General features: G+C 38.2%; 2 protein-coding genes across 2 annotated transcripts; both read left to right on the forward strand.

Annotated features, from left to right (window-relative positions):
* The first annotated feature begins 20,299 nt into the window (after positions 1 to 20,299).
* On the forward strand, positions 20,300 to 21,578 carry LOC132155477 (uncharacterized). The gene is made up of 5 exons (XM_059564283.1): positions 20,300 to 20,494; positions 20,575 to 20,701; positions 20,854 to 21,152; positions 21,243 to 21,333; positions 21,421 to 21,578. Exons 1-5 carry the CDS (start codon positions 20,436 to 20,438, stop codon positions 21,559 to 21,561), a joined length of 717 nt encoding a protein of 238 aa, XP_059420266.1. The 5' UTR covers positions 20,300 to 20,435; the 3' UTR covers positions 21,562 to 21,578.
* Positions 21,579 to 21,634: 56 nt separating this feature from the next.
* On the forward strand, positions 21,635 to 22,859 carry LOC132155478 (uncharacterized). Its single transcript, XM_059564284.1, has 4 exons — positions 21,635 to 21,704; positions 21,812 to 22,069; positions 22,238 to 22,409; positions 22,706 to 22,859. The coding sequence occupies exons 1-4, from the start codon at positions 21,635 to 21,637 to the stop codon at positions 22,857 to 22,859; spliced, it is 654 nt and encodes a 217-aa protein (XP_059420267.1).
* The last annotated feature ends 4,234 nt before the right edge of the window (positions 22,860 to 27,093 follow it).

Below are 27,093 nucleotides of genomic sequence, written 5' to 3' on the forward strand. Positions count from 1 at the left end.
AGGGAGGGAGAGAAACCACACAGCTTGAACACAAAAACAGAACCTTACGGCTCTGGACATAACACCATCCGAAAATTTTGAAGGACACCTTAGATGTTCCTACAAGCTCATCAAAAATATCAGCATCAACATCAACTCCTGCAGAGTCTTTAAGAACCACATTGGCACCATGCGGCAAGTTGAACCCACGACTTGTCTACTGTCTGCCGCCTGCCCCGATTCAAGCCTGGTCATCGACCCTGTCTTTGATTGTCTCTGATATCGCTGACGCTGTTGTCTGAACCCTGCCTGTTATCACTACGAGTTCTTAATAAACATTGCTCATTGATCCTAAATGTCCCTGACTCCTCGTTACAGATACAGCATAGCATCACAATATTTTCTGCGACAGTACCGCATCAATGCACGGATGCCAGGTATCAAGCTTTAATTATAATATTTGGTAGAATAATAAAAATCGCAAAGCCGAAAATAGGCTACATAATAATAATATTATATACGTGCACGCCCTGCCCGGCAGGGTTCAGCGCGCATGTGTCACTCTCTTCATCACTGCACGGTTTGATTCTCTGCTCAGTATTCCACTCTATTAATGTGCTTGTGTACCGCTCATGCTCACCAGGAAAACAAAGTCCGCTCAAACAACGCTGACAGGATATTTATATGCATGATACTTGCTCCTGTTTGCAGTAGCGCTACTGTGATTATAGCATGGTGTCCAGCTGTACTGGGCAACGCTGCTAAAATGATACCTTCAGTGACGCTCTGCTCATATGCTCTGATAATAATAGCTTTGTAGGACTATAAATTATTTGGATAATTAGTTCAATAAATAACTTGTATCTGATTCTGTTACATATAATTGAATATTTAATATTAATAATGTTATATTTAAAAGTTTTGATATTTAATATTAAGGTAACACTTTTCAATAAGGATCCATTAGTTAATCTAAGTTAATGTATTAACATGAACAATGAAGAATACATTACAGTTTTCTTAATGTTAATAAATGAAGAAGAGAATACAGTTGTAGAATACAGTTGTTCATTGTTAGTTCATGTTAATTTAGAATGCATTAACTCTTAACAAGCACAACTGTTGATTTTAATAATGCATTAGTAAATTTTGAAATTAACATGAACTAAGATTAATAAATGCTGAAGAACTTTTGTTCAAACTCAGGGACGAACTTTCTAAACTGGGGTGTTTTATGGGCGTTATATTCAAGTGACGATTACTTTCTGCTGCCACATTTATGAACGTGCGATCTTTGGTACATACGATGAGATTGGCTGCATACAAAGGTTTCGTGAATCACACGTGAACTCTGTCATAAGCTGATTTGATCACAGGGATATGCGCTCATTTCTACATTAGATTGATAAATGAGGTCCATTGTCTAATGCAAAAAAAAAAACACCACAACAACATCAAAATGTATACGTATTAAGACTAATACTTATGAATAAAACTGTCATAATGAGCTTAGAATTATTCGAAATGTGAAAAACGTACCTTCTTTAATGAATCCACAGAAGTCAAAACAGTCATTTTTCTCTGGTATTCGGATCCATTTCGGGTTCCCTTTACTCTCGACTTGGACCAGCATTTCTTCAGAACGACACTCTCACTATTAAGATAAGCTAGCACATTTATTAGGTCTTTTGCCACTCATCTAGATAACGCTAATATGAAAACCTAACACACACACTTACACACACACTTACACACACACACAAACACCGTTACATCTAACTTGTAAAATAAACTTTTTAAACCAACTATGCAAGTTTCGCTTATAAATGATTAAATTGAGTCACGTTTTGGAGATATTGCTCTCGTTTGCGGGGTGGTGTTGTGGATAAGACACACGTCTTTGGTGTGGATAAGACACACGTCTTTGGTGCACGCAGTGGATAAGACACACGTCTTTGGTGTGAGAGACCCGGGTTCGAATCCACTGTGAGACACCAATGTGTCCCTGAGCAAGACACTTAACCCCTAGTTGCTCCAGAGGCGTGCGACCTCTGACATATATAGCAATTGTAAGTCGCTTTGGATAAAAGCGTCAGATAAATGTAAAATGTAAATGTTTAACTTACGTCCACACAAAAGCAAATCCTGCAGCACCCATCAGAAGCTTTGTTAATCTAACGTTAGCATTATACAGCACATGTATTTGTTCTTCCACAGACAATATTAAATAAAACAGCAGCTTACATGAACACCTTAAACATTTTTCGACGAGGTTTTAAGAAAGGAACTCTCCTAACCGACACATCCTGAAGCTGGTCAAGCAACATCTTTATAACAACGTGTGACATTGCGTGCCTGCCCGCCAATTTAGAGTGTGTCACGGCTTCATCCACCTATTAGGCCTCAATTCTTTCAATAGTTTTTAGCACCTGTAAATTCTCCTCCTGTCCTTGATATTTTATCTTTTTGTACAACTCAGCATTTTTACAGTTACAAACATTAAATTTGTTCTGCTCATGATCAACTGTGTGGTTTTAATGTGTAAATGGCATAATGTAGAGAAGGGAAGCCTAAATGTCGTGGCGACGATTTAGAAATTTGTTTAATAAATTTACGATTTATTAATACATATATTCGTTTTAGGTAAATCACGGACAGATAACTTAGTCCACTATTTTAAATCGCGTCCATGATCTGAATTATTGAGGTATCAAATTAGTACAACATGGCCCCGATTTCTCTAAACGAGGGAACGATTTGATCAAAGTTGTCCATGACATCTACTCATGTGCATGGCCCTGTGAATATAAAAAAATAAGTATTTAATTTAGCTATATCGTGTGAGAATCTGATCTACCTGCCTTTTCTTCGCCTTCAGCTTCAACTGAAAGAAAATGGCAGACACAGACTGGTGGCCTAGCGTTAAGTGGAGGCGTGGCCTTTTACTACACTTTGGGTGAAATTTGAAAATACACTTACATTTCACACTGACACTGTTTTACAAATAACAACAGCAATGTTATTTTATCACCATGTAGTCTTAAAACAATGTCAACTCTGTTAATTTTACACCGTCCCTGAAAATTTTACACCAGAGATTTTGCTGTGTATATAAAAAAAGTGATTGAACTGCGCATGCTCATCAGCCTTTGTGGGAAATACTTATAAAGTTGTTAGTTGTTCTAACTTGAAATATTAATTTGGTCAAACAAATTGATCTAAATTTCTATTTAACTTACTTTTCTGTGTTATCTCAACTTTTTTGATGTTAAATAGTTGAATTAACTTTAAAAACTGAGTTTGTAATACAAACTGTAAGTTGGATTTTTTTACAGTGTAGACATGACCTCTACAGCCCTGTAAGTCAGTGGAGACCAGGACAACTAGATGAGCCTTAGATTAGAGGTCTTCACAGGTCCAAAAATTCATGCCCGAACCCGAAAGAGACCCGTAATGTACTACACCGAACCGACCTGGACCTGTCTAATATTTCAAAAGCTGGACCCGGACCCATGTAGATCCGAGAAATGCCTACCCGGACCCGACCCGGACTCGTCTATTATTTGAAAGCTGGACCCGAACCCGTAATAAAACCAATAAAACTTTAAGATTAAACAGTTCATTTATATTATTATAAAAATGGAAGAAAATGTAAAGCGCGGTTTGGCGGTCAAAGTGTCCCTCACTGGTTGCCATAGAAACATGAAACGCGATCGAGACTGCACATGCATGCTAGCTGTATCAACCTCAGATTGTGACAGTTCACCTCAGATTGTGTTGCTGATTTGAAATATATTAAATATTAGTGTGTCAAGTCTGCAAGCATTATCACCATGCGTGCACTTTCATTAGAGAGAGATTTTTTTTGGCTCACTCTTGTCTTTTCCTAATTTTACAAGTTGCAAGTTACAAAAAACACAAGCAGTGTTTGATCACGGCCGGGTGTTCTCCGAGTCCGATGACTCCGATCGCACGGGTATTACACACATTTACATTTACATTTAATCATTTAGCAGACGCTTTTATCCAAAGCGACTTACAAATGAGAACAATAGAAGCAGTCAGGTCAACAAGAGAACAACTACAGTATACAAGTGCCATGACAAGTCTCAATTAGTCTAGTATTGAACACATAGCCAGGTTTTTTTTTTTTTTTTTTAATTAAAAAAAAAAAAATTGTTATAAATGAAAAGATAAGAAAAGGAAAAGTGCTTGTGTTAGTTGGTTAACACTATGTTAAACACAATGTTAAACAGACCCGGGACCCGATGTAATAGACTCGAACCCGACCCGGACCCGGCTGATCATTTAAAATATAGACCCGAACCCGTACAGGTCCCGGGTCGGGTCACGGGTCGACGGGTCTCGGGTGCACTGTGAAGACCTCTACCTTAGATACAGATCACCAGTGAAGACCTTGTATCCTATAGGGCCGTTGGGACAAGACCACAGGAACCAGATGAGTCCTCCGCACAATGTGATTTTGCTGGAGCCTGAAATTGAACTGCTGGTATTGTCTGGCCAAAGGAGAACTGGCCCCCCAACTGATCCTGGTTTCTTCCAAGGTTTTTTCTCCTTTCTCTCAACGATGGAGTTTTGGTTCCTTGCCGCTGTTGCCTGTGGCTTGCTTAGTTGGGGCCACATCTAGCAATATCGTAGACTTGATTGCACAGATATTATTGAAACTGAACTGAACTGGATTATGACATCACTGAATTAAGTGATGAACTGCCTTTAACTGAAAATTGAGTGTTTACTATCGTCATTTTACATTATTGACACAAAAATGTCCTATTTAATACTGTAAAGTTGCTTTGACACAATTTGTATTGTTAAAAGTTCTATATAAATAAAGGTGACTTGATTATTTTAATGACACCCAATCATGTTAAATAATAAATATAGAAATATAATTACATTTATATTTATAACAATATTATTAATAATGAAAATCACCAATTTTCTTAAGCACACATACTGACTATGTGTGAATATAATCAGCTCCGATTTGATTAGATTGTGTTATGCAACATCTAGGAGTCAAGATGTACCTGGCCATTAAGGTAGAATCTGCAAATAATAATTACTCAAAATAGAAATAGAAATTGTGATCACAAATTCCTCATATCTGCTGTTTCCTCTCTGTACATGGACTGATATTACTTGTCATGTGAATTCATTTTCTATAAGGCTTTATTATAGTGGTACTGCATCTACTATTTTACTATTATTTTTTTTTTTATTTAACATGGACATCACAGTTACATTGGACAAACCATATGCACTTGTTTAAATGTTTTAGCACGCATTCTAATTTTCAACACCAGTCCACAGGAGATTTTTCTGAGAAAAACTAAAAAACAAAAACAAGACAATGCTAATAATAATAAATAACAATAACAATGTTACAATAAAACTAATAGTAATGATACTAATTAAGAGAAGAAGAAAAAAACATTTATACAGAAGCTACAAATCAAAGGCAACATAATCAGACAATATCGCAATAGTAATATGATGTAAAGAACTATTCATGTGAGCACTGTTGTTTGTTTTTTTAACCATTGTTTAAGTCCTCTGTTAAAAGCATTACCATTGGTCTCTAGTTTAAAATTAGTTGGTAAGGCATTCCAAAGTTTGGGCCCCTTTCCAGAGAAAGCAGATTGGCCAAAGGAGGTCTTATACTTTGGAACAAGACAGTCACCACTAATACCCAGATAGCAAAATAGCTGTGGCCCAGATCTGGCGCAAATTTGCCACTTTCATTTGGCCCACATATTGTAGGAATGATGGCACTTGGGCGGTCCGCTCCTGTTTACCAGATCTGGGCCACAGGGAAGCCATAGCAATGCCACATTTAAGCCATGAATAAAACCAATGAAGCAGAACTGGCCCACATCTGGGCCACAGTTACGTTTTAATGCTGGCCCAGATCCAACACCTTGCTCTGGCCCACATACCACGTGGAATGATGGCACTTGGGCGGCCCGCTCCTGTTTACCAGATCTCGGCCACAAGGAAGCCATAGCAATGCCACATGTCAGCCGAGGACTAAACAAATAAAGTAGGACTGGCCCAAATCTGGGCCACAGTTATTTTTAATTCTGGCCCAGATTTGGCCCAAATCCGATATCTTGCTCTGGCCCACACACCACGTGGATGGCACTTGGGCGGTCCGCTCCTGTTTACCAGATCTGGGCCACAGTTATTTTGAATTCTGGCCCAGATTTGGCCCAAATCCGACACCTTGCTCTGGCCCACACACCACGTGGAATGATGGCACTTGGGCGGCCCGCTCCTGTTTACCAGATCTCGGCCACAAGGAAGCCATAGCAATGCCACATGTCAGCCGAGGACAAAACAAATAAAGTAGGACTGGCCCAAATCTGGGCCACAGTTATTTTAAATTCTGGCCCAGATTTGACCCAAATGCAATACCTTGCCCTGGCCCACATACCACGTGGAATGATGGCAACTGGGCGGCCAGTTCCTGTTTGCCACATTTGGATCTCATGGAAGCCATAGCAATGCCACATGTAACAAACCACATAAACCACACATGAGCCTAATGTGGCCCACTGCAGCATGGAACGATGGCACTTTGACAATCCACTCCTGTTTACCAGTTCTGGTCCACTAATAATGAAACAAATTAACTGTAACTGTGTATGTGTACGGCATGTGTGTGCATGCCGTGCCATTAAAACTTTGGAAACTCAGTGACAAAATATCAATGACACTAAGTGAGTTTTGCATCAACATTATTCAACATACAGTCAAGAGAAATGTAAAAATGGCCTACCTAAATATTATTTTACAACAGATGATCCAAACACATTTCTGAAAAAATTGCATTATTTATTAATATTGCCAATGAAAAACCCATTGCATGATTACATTTCCAAAACTGGGAAGCAATCTAAACATGGAGAAAAAAAAAACAGTACAATAAACACAAAATATGTGTATAGAAAATATTGTAGAAATGAAATAAAAACAAAACATGTTTCCAGTAGCTATGTATAGCTTAGCTCATCCAAAAAACAAACTTGTCCGACATTGTAGAAGTGAACACTGCAGAACCTTGGCAACAGGAACAATCCAAACTTATAGGATTTATTGACCTCCTTGACTGGGCCCATCGGCATCATGGCAATCTTGCAGGCCTTTAAAGGACACAAAAATGAAGAAGAAAAAAAAAACAGTTGACTCAGTAAGAATTTAGAAGCCAAAATTCCCTAAACAAAATAAAATTACAAGAAAAAATAAAAAACAAAACAAAAAAGATAGGCATTGTATTTATTTTGTGTTATTGTTACAGGTACACTATGTAACTTTTTACACCATCTAGCAAGGGTGGCATGATCTGAAAATAAATGCGAACATGCATTTAAGAAAGATCTTGACTAAGGGGAAATCAAAATGTCTTTTGGTCTGACTCCCCCTTGTGCCTAATAAAAAATTCAATTCAGTTCAGTTCACATTTATTTGCATAGCGGTTTTCACAATACATATCGTTTCAAAGCAAATTTACAGGGAGTGCATGTCAACATTACAATTTAGATTGGATAACGCAATCAGTTATTTAACAATCACGACATGCCTAAGACAGAGTGAGAGATGCGTTCATGAATTACCTGCATCTCTGCAGGTTCTTTGAACTACAACCCGAATTCCGGAAAAGTTGGGACGTTTTTTTAATTTTAATAAAATGAAAACTAAAGGAATTTCAAATCACATGAGCCAATATTTTATTCACAATAGAACATAGATAACGTAGCAAATGTTTAAACTGAGAAATTTTACACTTTTATCCACTTAATTAGCTCATTTAAAATTTAATGCCTGCTACAGGTCTCAAAAAAGTTGGCACGGGGGCAACAAATGGCTAAAAAAGCAAGCAGTTTTAAAAAGATTCAGCTGGGAGAACATCTAGTGATTAATTAAGTTAATTGATATCAGGTCTGTAACATGATTAGCTATAAAAGCTTTGTCTTAGAGAAGCAGAGTCTCTCAGAAGTAAAGATGGGCAGAGGCTCTCCAATCTGTGAAAGACTGCGTAAAAAAATTGTGGAAAACTTTAAAAACAATGTTCCTCAACGTCAAATTGCAAAGGCTTTGCAAATCTCATCATCTACAGTGCATAACATCATCAAAAGATTCAGAGAAACTGGAGAAATCTCTGTGCGTAAGGGACAAGGCCGGAGACCTTTATTGGATGCCTGTGGTCTTCGGGCTCTCAGACGACACTGCATCACTCATCGGCATGATTGTGTCAATGACATTACTAAATGGGCCCAGGAATACTTTCAGAAACCACTGTCGGTAAACACAATCCGCCGTGCCATCAGCAGATGCCAACTAAAGCTCTATCATGCAAAAAGGAAGCCATATGTGAACATGGTCCAGAAGCGCCGTCGTGTCCTGTGGGCCAAGGCTCATTTAAAATGGACTATTTCAAAGTGGAATAGTGTTTTATGGTCAGACGAGTCCAAATTTGACATTCTTGTTGGAAATCACGGACGCCGTGTCCTCCGGGGTAAAGAGGAGGGAGACCTTCCAGCATGTTATCAGCGTTCAGTTCAAAAGCCAGCATCTCTGATGGTATGGGGGTGCATAAGTGCATACGGTATGGGCAGCTTGCATGTTTTGGAAGGCTCTGTGAATGCTGAAAGGTATATAAAGGTTTTAGAGCAACATATGCTTCCCTCCAAACAACGTCTATTTCAGGGAAGGCCTTGTTTATTTCAGCAGGACAATGCAAAACCACATACTGCAGCTATAACAACAGCATGGCTTCGTCGTAGAAGAGTCCGGGTGCTAACCTGGCCTGTCTGCAGTCCAGATCTTTCACCTATAGAGAACATTTGGCGCATCATTAAACGAAAAATACGTCAAAGACGACCACGAACTCTTCAGCAGCTGGAAATCTATATAAGGCAAGAATGGGACCAAATTCCAACAGCAAAACTCCAGCAACTCATAGCCTCAATGCCCAGATGTCTTCAAACTGTTTTGAAAAGAAAAGGAGATGCTACACCATGGTAAACATGCCCCGTCCCAACTATTTTGAGACCTGTAGCAGAAATCAAAATTGAAATGAGCTCATTTTGTGCATAAAATTGTAAACTTTCTCAGTTTAAACATTTGCTATGTTATCTATGTTCTATTGTGAATAAAATATTGGCTCATGTGATTTGAAAGTCTTTTAGTTTTCATTTTATTAAAATTAAAAAAACGTCCCAACTTTTCCGGAATTCGGGTTGTAAAAGTGAAGCTGCAAGTTTTAAAAACTTCAAAAACAGCAGTATGTGTGTCCTTTATTGGAAGCATCACATAAATATTGAATGGTGAGTAAATGGACTGGAACTACCTGCGCATTAAACAGTTTGGTAAAAGTTTACAATAAGGTCTCATTTGTTAACAGTAGTTAATGTATTAAGTAACACGAACTAACCATGTAATTTTATAAGACATGAGTTAAATACTTTCACTGTGCAGAACTGACTACGGGTTGGGAGACTGATCTCAGCGGTTTGCAGCGTTGAGGATTACACACGTTTGTGCTGAGCTTATGACCACAATGTCCAATCAGAGGCATTTTGATTAGTCACCGCTGAATTGTTCAGTGAGCGCGCTCTGAATTCTGAATCTTCATTTGCTAAAGTAGTGCATTCAGCTTCAGTGATTATTTAAGCATAAAACATCAACATCATTTTAGACTGAATTCATGAACCGCTTCAGTGTTCTTTGCTCACTTTCTTTATACTTTATTCCCAGTTTAACCTTTGTTTTTAATGCTGCTGAAATAACCAGGTTGAAGCCTTGATTTTCATAATAATCAACATTAATAATTACAATATCAAGAACAATAATCAAATTAGGCTTTTTTTACGTTATACAATGCTTGTGTAAATACATGAGCAGCTTTAATCTGTGTAAATTAACACAAATAGCCATGAACATAAAATATCACCTCTTATTGGACATTGCAGTAATAAGTTCAACAGAAACAGGTGTGACTGGTTACAATGAGATATACAGGAAAAAGATATACAGGAAATTAAGGAGAAAATAAAGTATTACATATACATAACAATAAATTTAAAAAAAAAATTGAACCTACAACAATAATAATAACAATGATAATGTAAAATATTAAATAAAAAATAAACAATCAGTAAATGTACTTAAAAGACTGTTGGATGGGATGAAATGATTTATAAATAATAAATTAATTCATATTAGCCAGTTTCGATTGTATCCACAAAATTGGTAAACTGCAAGCGCGTTTGTCCGTTGGAGAGAGAGCACGCGTACACATGGTTGCCAGGTTGACAAAGATAAGTAGCACACTTAGTAGATATTTCCGTATAGCGCAAGTGTGAAGATGTGTTCCGGGGATTTGTCTCTTTATATCAGGCAACCCGGTTCTGTGCCTCTGCAGCCAGAATAAACCTTGTTGTAGCCTATTCTGCTCTTTTCATTTTTAGAAACCTGCACCTTTCTACTTAATTTTGTTGTTCTTGTATTGAAATTAAGCGCGGTCCACAGTTGCACACGTGCAAGCTAGCTGTATTATTACTGGTATCGTAAAATCTCTGACGATACATCGTCATATGGATGTATGGAACACAGCATTACTAATAACCAACATTAATAAAAATTATATCAAGAGCAATATTCATGATTCATCCTCATTAGTTTTTTTATAGGTTATTTTGTGTAAATACATGAGCAGCATTAATCTAGCCAAATTTGCACGTTCCACAATAATAATTTATCTTCAAATAGAAAGTATGCAAATTTGCTAAATTATGCCATTACCTCTATACATCACATAACATGTGGACTCCAACTGAATATGTAATCGCTAACAAAAAGACACATTTATCAGTTATCTTACCTTGACTTTTTGCAGGTTCCGACGTCCTCCCTCCAACTAAGGTTTTGTTTTTGGGCGCCTTTTTCCACGCCTTCCGGTTGTTTAAATGTGGGGGAATAAATAAATTAATTAATGAGTTAAGTTCACGCTCCAATGTTTTTTTATTATTAATATTATTATTTATAGGCTATTTACATTATTACATTTTATATTATTAATATTTAACCTATACCTTACCTTGAATTTCTGCAGGTTCTGTCCTCCTTCCAACTAACGTTTTTTTTTTGGGGCGCCTTTTCCACACCTTCCGGCTACGTTTGAATTTAAAAGGCGGGGAACAGGAAAATCGTTCCAGTTTGAATGTTTAATTAATTTATTTATAATTTATAATTTTTTTGCCCACAGACATAATAAACTACAAATACAGTCTTGCTAAAAATTTTATTTTTTTATCTCTAAGAAGTTTGCTAAAAAAAAAAAAAAGTGGACGAACCATATGTATCTGCTTGAGCGTTTTAGCACACTGATTTGAGTAATATGTACTGATACATTCTCATCAGTTAATTAATTAGTATTATCATGTTTTAATCTTTAAGAAAGAAACTGTTGTTCATAAAGATGACTGTTATAAATTACAATATTATTACAATATTTAGCCAAAATATTAGACAAATTAAAATATTTATTTATTTGTTAGCTTGTTAGAATATTACACTTTAGGGGTCACTTGACACACTTGACACATCACCTTTTTTTTTTTTTTTTTTACGACTAGGCCCCCTATTTGAAGGCCCCCCTCACTCACAACTTCTACCTAATAAAATATTACAGAGCTTGAAAAAATAAAAAATTTAAAAAAGATGTACATTTGCTATAAAAAAAAAATACCAAATAACAAATATCTTTATTTTTGGTTGTTTTAACTTGTTTTGTCTTATTTTTTTATTTTTTTATGGGGGATCTAATATGTCGAGGAGCTTTTTCGGAAAGACTCAGAACAGCGCATATCTATCTTTTATAAATACTGTAAAACTAAAGACTTTTCGGAGATATGAAGGATGCAATACTAGGTATTCAAGTTTAACGTTAGATTGTCAGAAACTGTGTGTTACCTACTCTTTAAATAATTTTAATTCATTTTGATTCCCTTTTGGAAGATGGTTGAGGCCCCCTGGAACCTCCATTCTAGAGGTGCGTTCCATTCGACAGGGTCCCTATGCAGTGTTCACTGCTCCCTACTCCCTGAGCACGGTATATCAGTTGAAGTGGACTTCACTGACAATAACCGCTCATGACAGTTGGGGGATTATCGCTCTCCACTTCCTGTGAAGTGATATATCGATGTTCCCTTATTCTCTGTGCCGTGCGCAGTGCCCTTCGAACTTGAACATGTTCGCTTCCTTCGGATTGGAATCGCACACAAGGGAATACCCTGTGAAGTCCACTTCGCAGTACACTTACGGTCAAATGGAACGCACCTCAGAAGTTAAATGACACTGCTAGAAACATTTTATCTGATCTCACCTTGTTTATCCCGAAACAACATTCAAATCAACCAATTTGATTTGAAGTTTGCAGTTTATGTCAAGTTTAGGCGTATAACCAGGGTAAGGTGCTTCAACATCAGTGTTGTTCACCTGACTAGGGTTGTGGGTTTAGAGGGGAAAAGGTTAGCACTATTTTTTTGAACAGGAATGTACCTCCAAAATCAACAAAATATGTTGATACAGGAATATGTCCTACTTTGCAAAATCATTGCGACCCAGGTTTTGCACAAATAGCAACTCAAAATGATCTCATACAAATATTTAAAGGCACATCCCAAAACTATAAAAACGTATTAGAACCTAGACACTTGAACTTTTCTAGATACTATCTACACAACATATGTCAGCTGATTATAAGACCTGCCAATACAATATATCACATTCCTCACATTCACAGCCTGTACCTAGTGTCTGCTGCATCCTACCATATTTATGCTCACACCCACATGATGTGCATGCTGTGCCCTATATTTGCCAAAACTGGCCCAGAAATGTTTTACGATAACTGGGCCACATTTTCTGCATTACATGTGGGCCACTTTTGGCTCACACCCAGATGGGCCAATGATTTATATCCCATGTATTTGCCAAAACTGGCCCAGATACATTTTACAATTAATGGGCCACATTTTCAGCATTATATGTGGGCCACTTTTGGCTCACACCCCGATGAGCCAATGGTTGATATGCCATATACTTGCCACAACTGGCCCACATATGTTTTAAGATGAATGGGCAACATTGGCAGAATTCTATGTGGGCCACTTTTGGCTCACATCCAGGTGAGCCAATGGTTGATATGCCATATATATGTCAAAACTGGCCCACATATGTTTTAAGATGAATGGCCATATTTGCAGCATTATATTTGGGCCACTTTTGGCTCACATCCAGCTGAGCCAATGTTGATATGCCATATATTTGCCAAAACTGGCCCACATAAGTTTTAAGATGAATGGGCCACATTTGCAGCATTACACGTGGGCCACTTTTGGCTCACAGCCTGATAAGCCAATGGTTGATATGCCATATATTTGCCAAGAGTGGCCCAGACACATTTTAAGATGAATGGGCCACATTTGCAGCATTATATGTGGGCCACTTTTGGCTCACACCCGATGAGCCAATGGTTGATATGCCATATATTTGCCAAAAGTGGCCCAGACACATTTTATGATAAATGGGCCACATTTGCTGCATTATATGTGGGCCACTTTTGGCTCACGCCCAGATCAGTCAATGGTTAATATGCCATATATTTGCCAAAACTGGCCCAGATACGTTTTATGATAAATTTGCTACATTTGCAGCATTATGTGTGGGCCACTTTTGGCTCACACCCTGATGAACCAATGGTTGACATGCCATACATTTGCCAAAACTGGCCGACATATGTTTTAAGATGAATGGACCACATTTGCAGCATTATATGTGGGCCACTTTTGGCTCACACCTCGATGAGCCAATGGTTTATATGCCATATATTTGCCAAAAATTACCCACATAAGTTTTAAGATGAATGGGCCACATTTGCAGCATTATATTTGGGCCACTTTTGGCTCACATTCAGATGAGGCAATGTTGATATGCCATATATTTGCCAAAAATGGCCCACATAAGTTTTAAGATGAATGGGCCACATTTGCAGCATTGCATGTGGGCCACTTTTGGCTCACACCCCGATGAGCCCAAAGGTTGATATGCCATATATTTGCCAAGAGTGGCCCAGACACATTTTAAGATGAATGGGCCACATTTGCAGCATTATATGTGATCACTTTTGGCTCACACCCCGATGAGCCAATGGTTGATATCCCATATATTTGCCAAGAGTGGCCCAGACACATTTTATGATAAATGGGCCACATTTGCAGCATTACATGTGGGCCACTTTTGGCTCACACTCAGATGAGCCAATGGTTAATATGCCATATATTTGCAAAAAGTGGCCCAGATATGTTTTACGATAAATGGGGTACATTTGCAGCATTATATGTGGGCCACTTTTGGCTCACACCCTGATGAACCAATGGTTGATATGCCATAAATTTGCCAAAACTGGCCCAGATACATTTTATGATAAATGGGCTACATTTGCAGCATTATATGTGGGCCACTTTTGGCTGACACCCAGAAAAACCAATGGTTGATATGCCATATATTTGCCAAAACTGGCCCACATATGTTTTAAGATGAATAGGCCACATTTTCAGAATTATGTGTGGGCCACTTTTGGCTCACATCCAGATTAGCCAATGGTTGATATGCCATATATTTGCCAAAACTGGCCCACATATGTTTTAAGATGAATGGGCCATATTTGCAACATTATATTCGGGCCACTTTTGGCACACAACCAGATAAGCCAGTGCTCACTGTACCATATTTTTGCCAAAACTGGCCCACATACATTTTAAGATAACAGGGCCATAATTGCTTTAATATATGTGGGCCATATTTGGCCTTTGTCCAGATTAGCCTTTGTCGGTTGTGCCACATTTTTGCCAAAGGTGGCCCACTATTGTTTTATGATATTTGGGCCATATTTATTATTTACCACATGGGCCACTTTAGGGTCACATTCAAATTACACATTGCCGTAAGCACCGCATCTTTGCCTAAGAAGGCCCACATGTGATTTTAGATATTTGGGCCATATTTGCTTTTTTACATATGGACCACTTCAGATTTACATCCATTTTGTCTGGGCCATAAAAAGGCCTGCAGTGCCGCATCATTGCCTGAAGTGGCCCACATCCGTTTGCTATCTGGGTAGTGGCTAGTGTGTTTGCCCTTTTAGAGTTCTGACGCCTACTGACCAATTCAGAAAACAGTGGTGAAACATGATTCATTAGACATTTAAAAACCAATTTGAGATAATTAAAATCAGTGAAACTATCAAAACTAAGAAGGTTATGCTTTCTTAAAACATTACAATGATGCCATCTCATGGGTTTCTGGTCCATAACTTTTATTGCCTGTTTATATATTGAAATAATAGGCGTTAATTTATTTGGAGAGACTTGGGACCATGATGTGACATAATATGATAAATGTGAAAAAAGGACCTGTCTAATATTTCAAAAGCTGGACCCGGACCCGGACCCGTGTAGATCCGAGAAATGCCTACCCGGACCCGACCCGGACTCGTCTATTATTTGAAAGCTGGACCCGAACCCGTAATAAAACCAATAAAATTTTAAGATTAAACAGTTCATTTATATTATTATAAAAATGGAAGAAAATGTAAAGCGCGGTTTGGCGGTCAAAGTGTCCCTCACTGGTTGCCATAGAAACATGAAACGCGATCGAGACTGCACATGCGTGCTAGCTGTATCAACCTCAGATTGTGTTGCTGATTTGAAATATATTAAATATTAGTGTGTCAAGTCTGCAAGCATTATCACCATGCCTGCACTTTCATTAACTCAGAGTCTGCACGCTCTGATTCTAAGGGCAGAGAGAGAGAGAGAGAGAGAGAGAGAGAGAGAGAGAGAGAGAGAGAGAGAGAGAGAGAGAGATTTTTTGGCTCACTCTTGTCTTTTCCTAATTTTACAAGTTGCAAGTTACAAAAAACACAAGCAGTGTTTGATCACGGCCGGGTGTTCTCCAAGTCCGATGACTCCGATCGCATGGGTATTACACACATTTACATTTAATCATTTAGCAGACGCTTTTATCCAAAGCGACTTACAAATGAGAACAATAGAAGCAGTCAGGTCAACAAGAGAACAACTACAGTATACAAGTGCCATGACAAGTCTCAATTAGTCTAGTATTGAACACATAGCCAGGTTTTTATTTTTTTTTTTTTATATAAATGAAAAGACAAGAACAGGAAAAGTGCTAGAGTTGATTGCACAGATATTATTGAAACTGAACTGAACAAGACAGTCACCACTAATAGTGGCTAGTGTGTTTGCCCTTTTAGAGTTCTGACGCCTACTGACCAATTCAGAAAACAGTGGTGAAACATGATTCATTAGACATTTAAAAACCAATTTGAGATAATTAAAATCAGTGAAACTATCAAAACTAAGAAGGTTATGCTTTCTTAAAACATTTCAATGATGCCATCTCATGGGTTTTCTGGTCCATAAATTTTATTGCCTGTTTATATATTGAAACAATAGGCTTTAATTTATTTGGAGAGACTTGGGACCATGATGTGACATAATATGATAAATGTGAAAAAATCACTGCATGCATGTAAAGTTTTGCAGTTTGACATGACAAATCTCTTCCAATAACACGAAAACAATTAAGATTTGGTTTGACCTTCTTACAGATGTACTCAATGTGACTGTCAAATTTTAAATTCTTATCTAGAATAATCCCTCGATACTTGACTTTAGTCACGGTTTTAATTACTTCATTTTTAATCTGCACCTCAAATACATCCCTTGTAGGCCTATTGCTTATGGAGAAGCACATGGAAACAGTTTTTTTTAGCATTAAGAGTTAAATGAGACAACTCAAGCCATTTAGAGATGTTATGTAATGCCTGAGTCAGGTGCTCACCTGCAAGGCTGGGTGTTGTAGTGGACACATGGATGACAGTGTCATCAGCATACATCTGGCAGCCAACACCTGGATAGCAATTTGGTAAGTCATTAATGTACATTGTAAACAGCAGAGGGCCAAGTACAGAACCTTGCGGTACTCCCGTGTTGTTTATCTGCAAAGGAGACTTAGCCCCGTTAACCCTGACACACTGCTGTCTTCCACCCAAATAAGACCTAAACCACTGAATGGCTTCGGATGACATTTTAAATTGATTTAATTTATTTATTAAATTACTGTGATTAACAGTGTCAAAGGCCTTTTTTAGGTGCAAAATGTGATATAATTTGTAAATTATGACCTATGTGGGTGTTTCTTGCTAAAATATTTTCACTACCAGTATAAACTTGATCAGATTAAATTTTGCAAGATAAATGTCTGGTTATTCTAAACTAGATGCCATCAGTCTTATTGTCCCAAACTTGCCACAAAGTCCACAATAATCATTTAATCAAAAACAGGTACAGTTCATAACAAGAAGTGATGCCATAGGCTGTGACTTCTGTTTTCCAGCTTGCTCAGTAACAAATCCCTTTTGCTTTTGCCTCCAATAGCCCTCTGAATCTGTAGCCTTTTCAAAACAACACAATCAAAATTGCCAGTTTTATTTATTTATTTAAACAAATTTTTTCACCCAAATGGACTCTGATATCACATACACAGATACAAACAATGACAAGATTTTTTAATCTATTACCCTATGCTCACCAATCTTGTCAAGGTCTTCACAAAGAATAGAGATTAATGCACGCTACAGAATATTATTTTAATTACATCTTCTGTGGCTCATCAGTGTGAATGTCTCCTTTCTTAATTTCAATGTCTTAGAAGAGCTAATCAACAGAAAGAGAATAGAAACCACACTGCTTACAAATCCACAGTAAATCACCTGCCTATAACAGGGATAGAAGACTTACAAAACAGGGTATGTTAGGAATTAAAAAGCTTGGTGACATCCACATACTGTATGGTTAGAGAAAACCAGAAACTACTGCAAATGCTGCAGGACATGGACAAGAACTATAATGCAGTTATTTATACTACACAACTGCATGTCTGCTTCAATTAAAAAGCTTACAGCATTATTATAATAGTACGGATTAGGATATGAAAGCTTTCAACCACTCTCTTCCAAACTCTTGTCTGCTATCGGGTGTTGTTTGTAAAGCTGCTCATGCTGAAAATAACAGCAACATTTTGTCACATTTAGCTTCAAACATTAAAAACTGGTATGAATTTTTGATGGTCACTTTTTAGCACATTTACAACAATATTTGTTAACTTAGAGATATTTTAAATAGTTAAACATACATATTAAATGTTACACCTAAATGTTAAATGTTAAATCTAAATGCTAAATCTAAATGTTAAATCTAAATCTAAATGTTAAATCTAAATCTAAATGTTAAATATAAATTTAAATCTAAATGTTAAATCTAAATGTTAAATATAAATCTAAATGTTAAATCTAAATGTTAAATATAAATCTCAATGTTAAATCTAAATGTTAAAGGCCATCTTTCAATTTAATTTTATAACTTAATTTATACAGAATATTGTATGAAAATGTAAATTTAAAAAGACGTACATAAGAATACATATGTTTTACAACACCCACGGGCAGAAATTAAGAAAAAGCTACGCTCCAAAAAACCGCCTTTTCCCAGAGAACGCGTCATATGACGTAACGACAGGCAAACATAGGCGCTGCAGCCCTGGTTCTCAGTGTGGGTTTACGTAGTCTGAGAGGTGGAAACAGAAAATAGAGATTGTTGTTATCGTTATTATAGTTATAGTAGGTTTGAGTTGTCACAATGGTGAATTCTTGTGTTTGTTTTGGATGCAACAACTTCAACTTGTCTGGCCATCGGGTCCACCGATTTCCAAACAAGAAACACAAAGATTTCCGTGCTTGGATACGTTTCGTCCAGGCAAAGAGAAGCAATTTCGCTGACTCTTCGTTGACAAGACACACGGTGGTATGTGAAAAACACTTCACACCGGACAGCTACAACCAAGGAGATCTTATGGAATTTCGCATGGGATTTCGACGAAAAGAGTGGGTTAGGCTGGCAAATGGAGCTGTGCCATCGGTGCATGCAAGTCCACCTGCAAAATCTGGCGGGAGTGAAGAGTCTAACGTTAATGTTAGCACTAGCAGAGAATCTGCGCGTCGAAAACGGGAGCTTTGCACAGTAAGTCTTATAATACCATATACAAATTGTTGCATCGAAATGTAGCTCTGCATGTAATTTCTGCAAATGTATTTTTCTTGACGTTATAATGGATTAGTCTTGGCATGGCACGAAAGCCCACCTAGCTGCCGTCAGCTTACTCTTGTTACACCCCGTGAGGCTGCACATGAGCCTCCTGCCACTTATTTTATTGAGCTACTAAGACAGGGTTCCAGAAAATTGTATTTTTTTTAATTAAAATTTTATGTGGTCGCATTCGCATATTACTACTCGGTTAAATTCACGCATTAATTTTCCAGCATTTAACTTGTTTTAGCGCCCGCCAAATTGATTTTTTTGTCCCGCCAAAGTCTTATTTGATCGGTGAGTAATGTAGATGAACTGCTGCCCTTGTGACAGGGCGCATGTTTGACTGAAAGAAAGAGCGCGCACTTTTCACCGTCTCCAAAACGCATCCATGTAATTCTTTACAATATTAGTTTTCTTAGTTCAATCGGATTTGCCTTGGTTTTCTTTGACAAATCGAAGCTGGTATCAACAAATCACATGCGAGGGAATGCAGCTCGGGACTAACGTACTTTAAAAAGATTTTGAAAAGATTAACAGTCTTTTAAATAATGCATGAATGGGGGATTTTCATGAAAGGACTACATTTTTTAGAGTTCAAAGTTGTAATCTCGGTCTGTTTTCAGATTTTGGGAGAGAGTGCTGCCGGCAAAGACGGGGCGGGTGCAACTGCCACTTCAGATCCTTATGGAGATGGAGACATCTCTACAATGGACCCAGAGCCAGAACTGGTCCATCGTGGATCACAGTGCAACATAAGATGTTTACATCGTTCATTAGGTAGTTAGCTTATATATCTAGCATTCACCATACATGCCATAAACAATCACAAATAAGGATTACGTCAAAAATTTTCATGATCTCCATGGTTACTATTTTGTCATTTCCACTTTTCAGACAGTAAACATAAAAAATTAAGAACTTCATAATGTTAGAAAAATAAATTTTTTACTGGGTTGCATTAGATAGTGCATGTGTTGTTACCAATGAATGTACAATGGTGAAAAATTATTAAGATGAATCTCTTTCATCTAAGGTGTTCAGGTAAAGCCTCAGATGGTGGATGTGGGGACTCAAACCGAAAGGTTTGAGCATCGCAGATCAACTCCACTGGCCAGTCCTGAACAAAGTGATGATGAATGATCATTTTCTGATATCGTCAACCATTCTGGTGATATATCATGGAGTCCAGGGGAGGAGATGTTTAGAGAGTCCTCTGAGGAGGAACCAGAAGAGCTGGAATCTCTCAGTAACCCAAAGTAAAAACCTTTTTATAATTGGAAACTGTTTCTGATGTCATAGTCAGAATTAATGTGTGTTTTCCTTTTCTTGTTTTCAGTGCTGTTGACAAGTTCATTGTTTGCCAGAGGCAGTTGCTGTCCTTGTTCACAGTTTGCCCTGCATGCTGTGGGGAAACCCAGGGACACATAATGCACCCGGAAGGAACTTTCATAAAAGTCAAGCAGGTAATGTCTTAATTGTCAACTGTCTATTAGGAGCTGAATTATAGTCTGTGAATGTACAGTGTGTATATTAATTATTTGTGTCTTAACTATACAGGTTTTTTACTGGCTCATCTTAAAGCTGCTTGAGTATTGAATCTTCTATCATCTTTCAGGCCTGCGGAACTTGTGGCAATGAGTGTTACTGGCAAAACCAAGAGAAGGTGCATCGAAACATGCCTGCCTGCAACCTTTTACTCAGCGGTGCCATCCACTTCTCAGGTTGCATGGCTACTCAGACAATCAGGATGCTGAAGCTGTTTGGAGTGCAGTGCATAAGTCCCGGCACTTTTTTCCGCCATCAGGGCTATTACACTATCCCTACCATCGTGCAGGCCTGGAGGAATGAGCAGAGTGGGATCATCAGGGAGTTGAAGGAGACTGGAGGTGGATTGATCCTGTCTGGTGACTGCAGGTAGAATGGTCCAGCTCACGTCACTGATGTAGAACAGGTCAATGTGTTTTTGCATTAACCTATAAATGTAACTGTTTTTGACGTTCTTAGATCAGATTCTCCTGGACACTGTGCCAAGTATGGTAGCTACTCCTTGATTGAGGATCGAATTAACAAAGTTTTGGATGTTCAGCTTGTCCAAGTAAGTTGATGTCACACAGAAATCTTGTGTCTGATTTAGTTACTGATATTACAGTTACTGTTCAGTAATAATCAGTTGGTTTTACAGAGCTCAGAAGTCCCAAGCAGCTCTTGGTGTGAGCTAGAGGGTCTAAAGCGGAGTATGCAGTTCCTGATGGACCAAGACATGCAAGTGTCTGCTCTGATAACAGACAGAAATCGGCAGGTAATGATGCTAGGAGAGATCTAAAGCTGAACAGCATTGACAGGCACAGTATCACTCAAAATAAATTCTATAAAATCAATTTGTGTTTTAGGTGGCCATGTGGGTACGTGAGAAAATGTGTTCAGAAGGAACAAAGCTTTTCTTTGACATCTGGCATATTGGGAAAAGTATGTATTGTGATGTTGGTAGTTCTATATAACAGACTTGTTTTTGTAGTTAAATTCACTTTCCTAATAATTTATTTGCTCTGCTCTGTTTGTCTGCTCTGGAACAGGTGTACAGAAAGCACTGGATGCTGCTGCAAAAGAGAGGGACTGTGAGGATCTGAAGCTGTGGAGGCCTGCCATTATCAACCATCTCTACTGGACCGCATCTTCCACCCCTACAGGAGATCCAGATGAGATGCAGGCAAAATTGCAGAGTATGATAAATCATGTACAGGACATACATGAACACAGCTCTCCTGCATTTACCAGCTGCGCACATCCACCGTTGGAAGGAGAGGCAAGAAACAAGGAGTGGCTGGAACCAGGTACAACATAATAGCCTATGTTAAAAGATGTCAAATGTTTTGAGGCTAAACTTTTTTCAGTGCTTGTAAATTTTAGTTTGGTTTTATCAATACGTAACCCCATGTGTACTTATAATTACTTGTGTTATGAAATGCGAGAGATTATATGACAGAATACGTTTTATTCAGGATCACCAGCAGCCACTAAACTGGAGAGTGTAGCTGCCAGGAAAGCACTGGTAAAGGATATTCGACAATTGTCACCTCAGCATCAGACATTCTCCCTGGAGGCCTACCATTCCCTAATTCTGCACTTTGCTCCCAAACACACTGGCTTTTCTTTTCTTGGGATGTACAGCAGGTAGTGTTATCACTTAAAAGTATCGATACTAATAAAATTAGTTTTTTTTTTTTTCAATTTCAGGAAATTATGACAGAATGAATATGGCTAAAAACTAATGCAGTCTTGTATAGCAGACCAAAATGTTATAGATTGATAACAGCATTACATATTGTTTGCAAAAAAATAATTGCAAATATGAGTCATTGTCTTAGACCCATTTGAACTGAAAACATTAATGTCATATATTTCTGTTGCATTTCACTGCATTGGGTTAGCTTTGGAGACCTAATGTTCTATCTACTTATCTCATACAGACTTCTCTTGGCAGCCTTACATTACAATAGTAATGGCAACAGAGATGTAGCGCAAACTAGTGAGGGTGAGGTACGCTACGCTGTTCGCTACCCACGGTTTCGGAAAGGTGGCTGGGTAGTCCACCCCATCAAGGAGAAACCATCTTACGGTTAGTAGTTTCACTTAGTTTTTCAATATCTTTTTTTGTGTGAATCTCTCACTTTTTTATGCGAGTCATCCATGTTACTAAATGTTTTCTAAACATTTCTCTCCTCAAGGATACGCAACAAATCCTATGGTCTCTCTGGTAGAGGAATACTGCAAGTCACCACAGGCCCTACAAGAAAGCAGTGCCGTCTTGTCCTCTGCTGCACCGCCCCCCCTCACCCCTTCCGTCCAGAAGGTTGCCATGGATGAGGCAGTCAGCCTCCATCTCGCACGTCACTCACGTTTTAAAATGTAATAAAAGATCAATTTTACCAGTACAGTTTGTTTCACTATGGATTTATTAATCGTCTTCCAAGCGGGGCCACTGGAAACCTTTGTATGTTTGTCCCTCCTCTGCAAACTGCCTCCTTATTGCTGACACAACACATGAAGGTATGGCTTTCCTAATGTTCCTGCCTATTATTCCGTACGTCCAGCGGACAACCTGCCTGTATGCTGTGTATCGGAACTGCCTGTGGTGTAGATTGGGACATAATTACATTTTGATCATACCATGTTTTCATAGTAAACAATTCCAATGGTAAATATTGCATGTCCTGTTGGCTGATATTCTACTGTACTACACAACACCAAAGTTGTTTTTATAGGAAGTATATGGAAACCACTGAGTTTAAAAACCTGCTTAACAGGATTTACTATTTTGGTGTAGAAAAGCTGTTTCTTTGAATTGCAGTGTAATATAATTTTTGCTCAAAACCTACTCTAGTCTGCTGGCTTGAAGAGGGCCATGCTCCTGTCTGAAGTTCATGTATGCTATCTGCAGCACAAAAGGATTCAGACAGGATGCTTCAAACCCTGGATGGAGTGTGAGGCAGGTAATGTCTTCTGGGGGATCTAGGTTTTGGACAAGGGACCAATAGATGTCGACCTCCCTACAGCACACACTCTCCACTGCTGATGGCATAGCCTCACATCTACCACACAAGCACCTGTTAAACAAATGTGCTAAGATAAACTCACTCTCCTTCCCTCCTTGTAACTCTAATGGTTGGTGTAAGACCTTGTAAGAAACGACATGTAGACTACTTACTTCCTAAAACTTGGGTAAATATGCACTGTAAAAAGACACACCCCCTGTACAGTATAGGCTGTCAATTAGATGCATTTATCTGCATGCCTTACAACCAGTATCCCTTCACGTGACAATAAAATATCCTTGTTACAATGACTGTATTTACATGAACAGCATATTCCCGTCCTAGCCGGAAGACTAACTGCTTTCATACACGTACTCCACAGTACATGTGAACTCATTTACATAATGTCGGAAATACTAAGAGGTGAGTAGTATAACAGCCGACTAAGTTCGGAATTCCAGCTGGCCGCTTATGTTGTTTAGATATACGGCCCAAACGCTTGACATCTGCAGAAGCAGAACATGCGGACACCTAGGTCTAAAAGCAGTTACTGATTAAAAATCAGCTAGCAATTTCTACAAAATTTCACGATAAACTGTGTTGTGTAGAAATGCACAGAATTTCTATCCCTATCCAGACTAGCTGACCATCACAAATGTAAGCTATATCCTACATCCTACAACATTCATTTAAAATCTGGGATCTAAACTAATTATTTTAAGACACATGTTGCTGGCATAAATGGTGACAATCTACATGGATGCTTGAAAAACAACAAAGTCGACAGCAATATTGCTAAATATGATTTATTAAAGATACTGCAATGTGTTAAACATGGAGACGTTAGCCACAATTACCTTTAGCCTGTGGTCACTCACCAAGACACCTGCCCAATTCTCAACCGATTCTCCTCACACCACAACTCTATCTCTCTCCTCTGTCCATTTACCCTTCCCCTTAACTCTGCCTGACCCCTCTCTCGCCTAGGCGGCTCGTAATTATACGGCAATGGCCCATCGTAAGAGTTGACATTCATCCCTACTGCAACCTCTTCACTGTCTGACTCCCTTACGAAGAGACGATGTTTACCGGCCGTTGCGTCACTTCCGATCAGAGCTTTTTTCACAACGGAAGTAATTTTACTCACAATTTCTTTTAAAAAACTGTTTTAATGCACATTTATGATTAATTTCTTCACGCAAGTCAAATTCCTACACTATTTATCTACACGGTCATTCACAGGGATCTTCAACTTGAAAGATGGGCTTTAAATCTAAATCTAAATGTTCAATCTAAATGTTAAATCTAAATCTAAATGTAAAATCTAAATGTTAAATCTAAATCTAAATGTTGAATCTAAATGTTTCGGTTGAAACTAAATATTTAGCTAATATGCAAATTCAAAATGCCGGAAGTGCCAATATAAAAGCTCGATGAGGTCAGTGTGTGTTTATAGCATCGTGTTAAATAAGGAACGAATAAAAATCATCTCATCCGAGGAAATTGACTCTTGGACATGGATTATCGTGATAATGACTACCTAAAATAATAAACACGTTTGGAGAAACTGTATTTGAAGAGTACGCTAGTGTATGTAGATATTAATGTTAGGGAACAATGTGAGTGATGTGTACGTTTAGTAGGAAAACATATTATCTGATCCACACTCCGGAACAGAAGAGGGCGGTATTGCACCAATAAGCTGGATGCCAACCGCCATTAAACTGGGAAGACGACGAATATGACGGCTTGCTGTGAGTTACAATGGTGAGAATATATTTTTTTCACGAACAAATTATTTAAATTTAAGAGTACAAGTTATTTTCATACAGTGGTATTGATTTTGGAGTTAATAATCTATTAAATCTAAGGTGTAAAGTCAGCAACATATAAGCAAAAGGTGTAAAGACGCTATTGTCCGGTTTCACAGGCAAGACTAATTGAGCCATGGCCTGATCCTGGCTTAATCTAAACCCTGTTTGTTACTTACATAATATAGCATATTTGTGATTGTGCTGTAAAAACACGTTTTATAATGAATAACTAACAGGGGAGCTCCATTAAGTACACGACTCAAAAGTGGATTTATATAAACCATATATACATCTTGAAGACTATTACTAAATGTCTATCATCTGACAGGATAGTATTTGATAAGTATCGCAGGTGAGCACATTTAACAGACATGAAACAGGCATCTGAGTTCACTCATTGCTGTCAACACTGCTTTAGATGAGTGTAAGTCATGCAATCAAACAAATCTACATACAGTAACTAAACACAGGTTATCTATTTTATTTGTCCATTTGCAATATTGATAATTTTAGGAACATTTGTGTTGGATAAAAAGCGAGTTACATCATTTACTAACTCAACATGCAGATGCAGTATATCACAGATAAATCACAGAGGAGACTGACTCTTGTCTGGATGATACAGGAACAGATTATGTGTATCTGCTGTAGAGTGACTGATGAAGGAATGCTGCCATCAAAGGATTTGTGTAAGTACACTACAAAAATAAATGAAACATTTTAATTAGTGTAATTTCAAAGAGTTATAAAAGCACTTTTCTTATTGTTGATTTCTGTGCATTTGCTGCAGATCTTTTGTGGTGGAGCAGGACCTGCAAGGAAAGGGGAAAAAAGGAAATACCTGAAACAAAAGAATAAAGTAATGACTTTTTGTATTGTGTGTGTGTGTGTGTATTTGTGTAGGTTATGAAAATGTCTGCAGACTGGTGTGTGCACTGAGGATGGAGAAGTCCACTGCAGCATCCGGAAATGGTCCAGAGATATGGATGAGATGCTCCATCATTCCAGCTCTCACCAGGACCAGATGCTGCTGTGGTCTCTTCCTCATCGGTGGCCCGAGCAGCAAGAATATCTAGAGAAAGACCAAAAGACACTGAGGATTTAATTTTGGTAAAGTTTGTTCTGCTGGTTTCTGTTTATAAAATGAAGGCTGACTTTCAGAAGCTTCAAAAGCATCATCAAAAAATGTGATGGAGCTTTTATCTGAAGTCATTGACAGTGCTCTTATTACAGGGGCCTACAATCCTCTAATCCACCTGGAGAAAACAGCCGTGCTCACAGACATACTGGTGGTTTTGAACCAGTTCAGTGGTTTAGCCCACTACAAAAATAATAAATTAATGCATGTACTTGTAAACTATGTTTAAATGTTTTAAAGGTAGTGGTGCTCATGGAGAGCAGGCACACGATTGTTTGGAGCAGACACCGCAGTCAGATTGTCCTATGCGTGTTCTTCTGCTCTCACTTCAAGGTTGTGTGGTTCAGAGAGCCGACATCATGGTCTTCCTC

The sequence above is a fragment of the Carassius carassius genome, chromosome 13 (genome assembly GCF_963082965.1).
Source record: "Carassius carassius chromosome 13, fCarCar2.1, whole genome shotgun sequence".
Taxonomy (NCBI): domain Eukaryota; kingdom Metazoa; phylum Chordata; class Actinopteri; order Cypriniformes; family Cyprinidae; genus Carassius; species Carassius carassius.

What these genes read in the sequence shown, in the direction of transcription:
- LOC132155477 (XM_059564283.1), top strand. Translation starts at nt 20,436, where the DNA reads ATGTTTAGAGAGTCCTCTGAGGAGGAACCAGAAGAGCTGGAATCTCTC. An exon ending in ATCCTGTCTGGTGACTGCAG is followed by an intron (nt 21,153 to 21,242) that starts GTAGAATGGTCC and finishes TGACGTTCTTAG; the next exon opens with ATCAGATTCTCCTGGACACT. An exon ending in TGGATGTTCAGCTTGTCCAA is followed by an intron (nt 21,334 to 21,420) that starts GTAAGTTGATGT and finishes TTGGTTTTACAG; the next exon opens with AGCTCAGAAGTCCCAAGCAG.
- LOC132155478 (XM_059564284.1), top strand. Translation starts at nt 21,635, where the DNA reads ATGTGGGTACGTGAGAAAATGTGTTCAGAAGGAACAAAGCTTTTCTTT. An exon ending in CATCTGGCATATTGGGAAAA is followed by an intron (nt 21,705 to 21,811) that starts GTATGTATTGTG and finishes GCTCTGGAACAG; the next exon opens with GTGTACAGAAAGCACTGGAT. An exon ending in TTTCTTGGGATGTACAGCAG is followed by an intron (nt 22,410 to 22,705) that starts GTAGTGTTATCA and finishes TATCTCATACAG; the next exon opens with ACTTCTCTTGGCAGCCTTAC.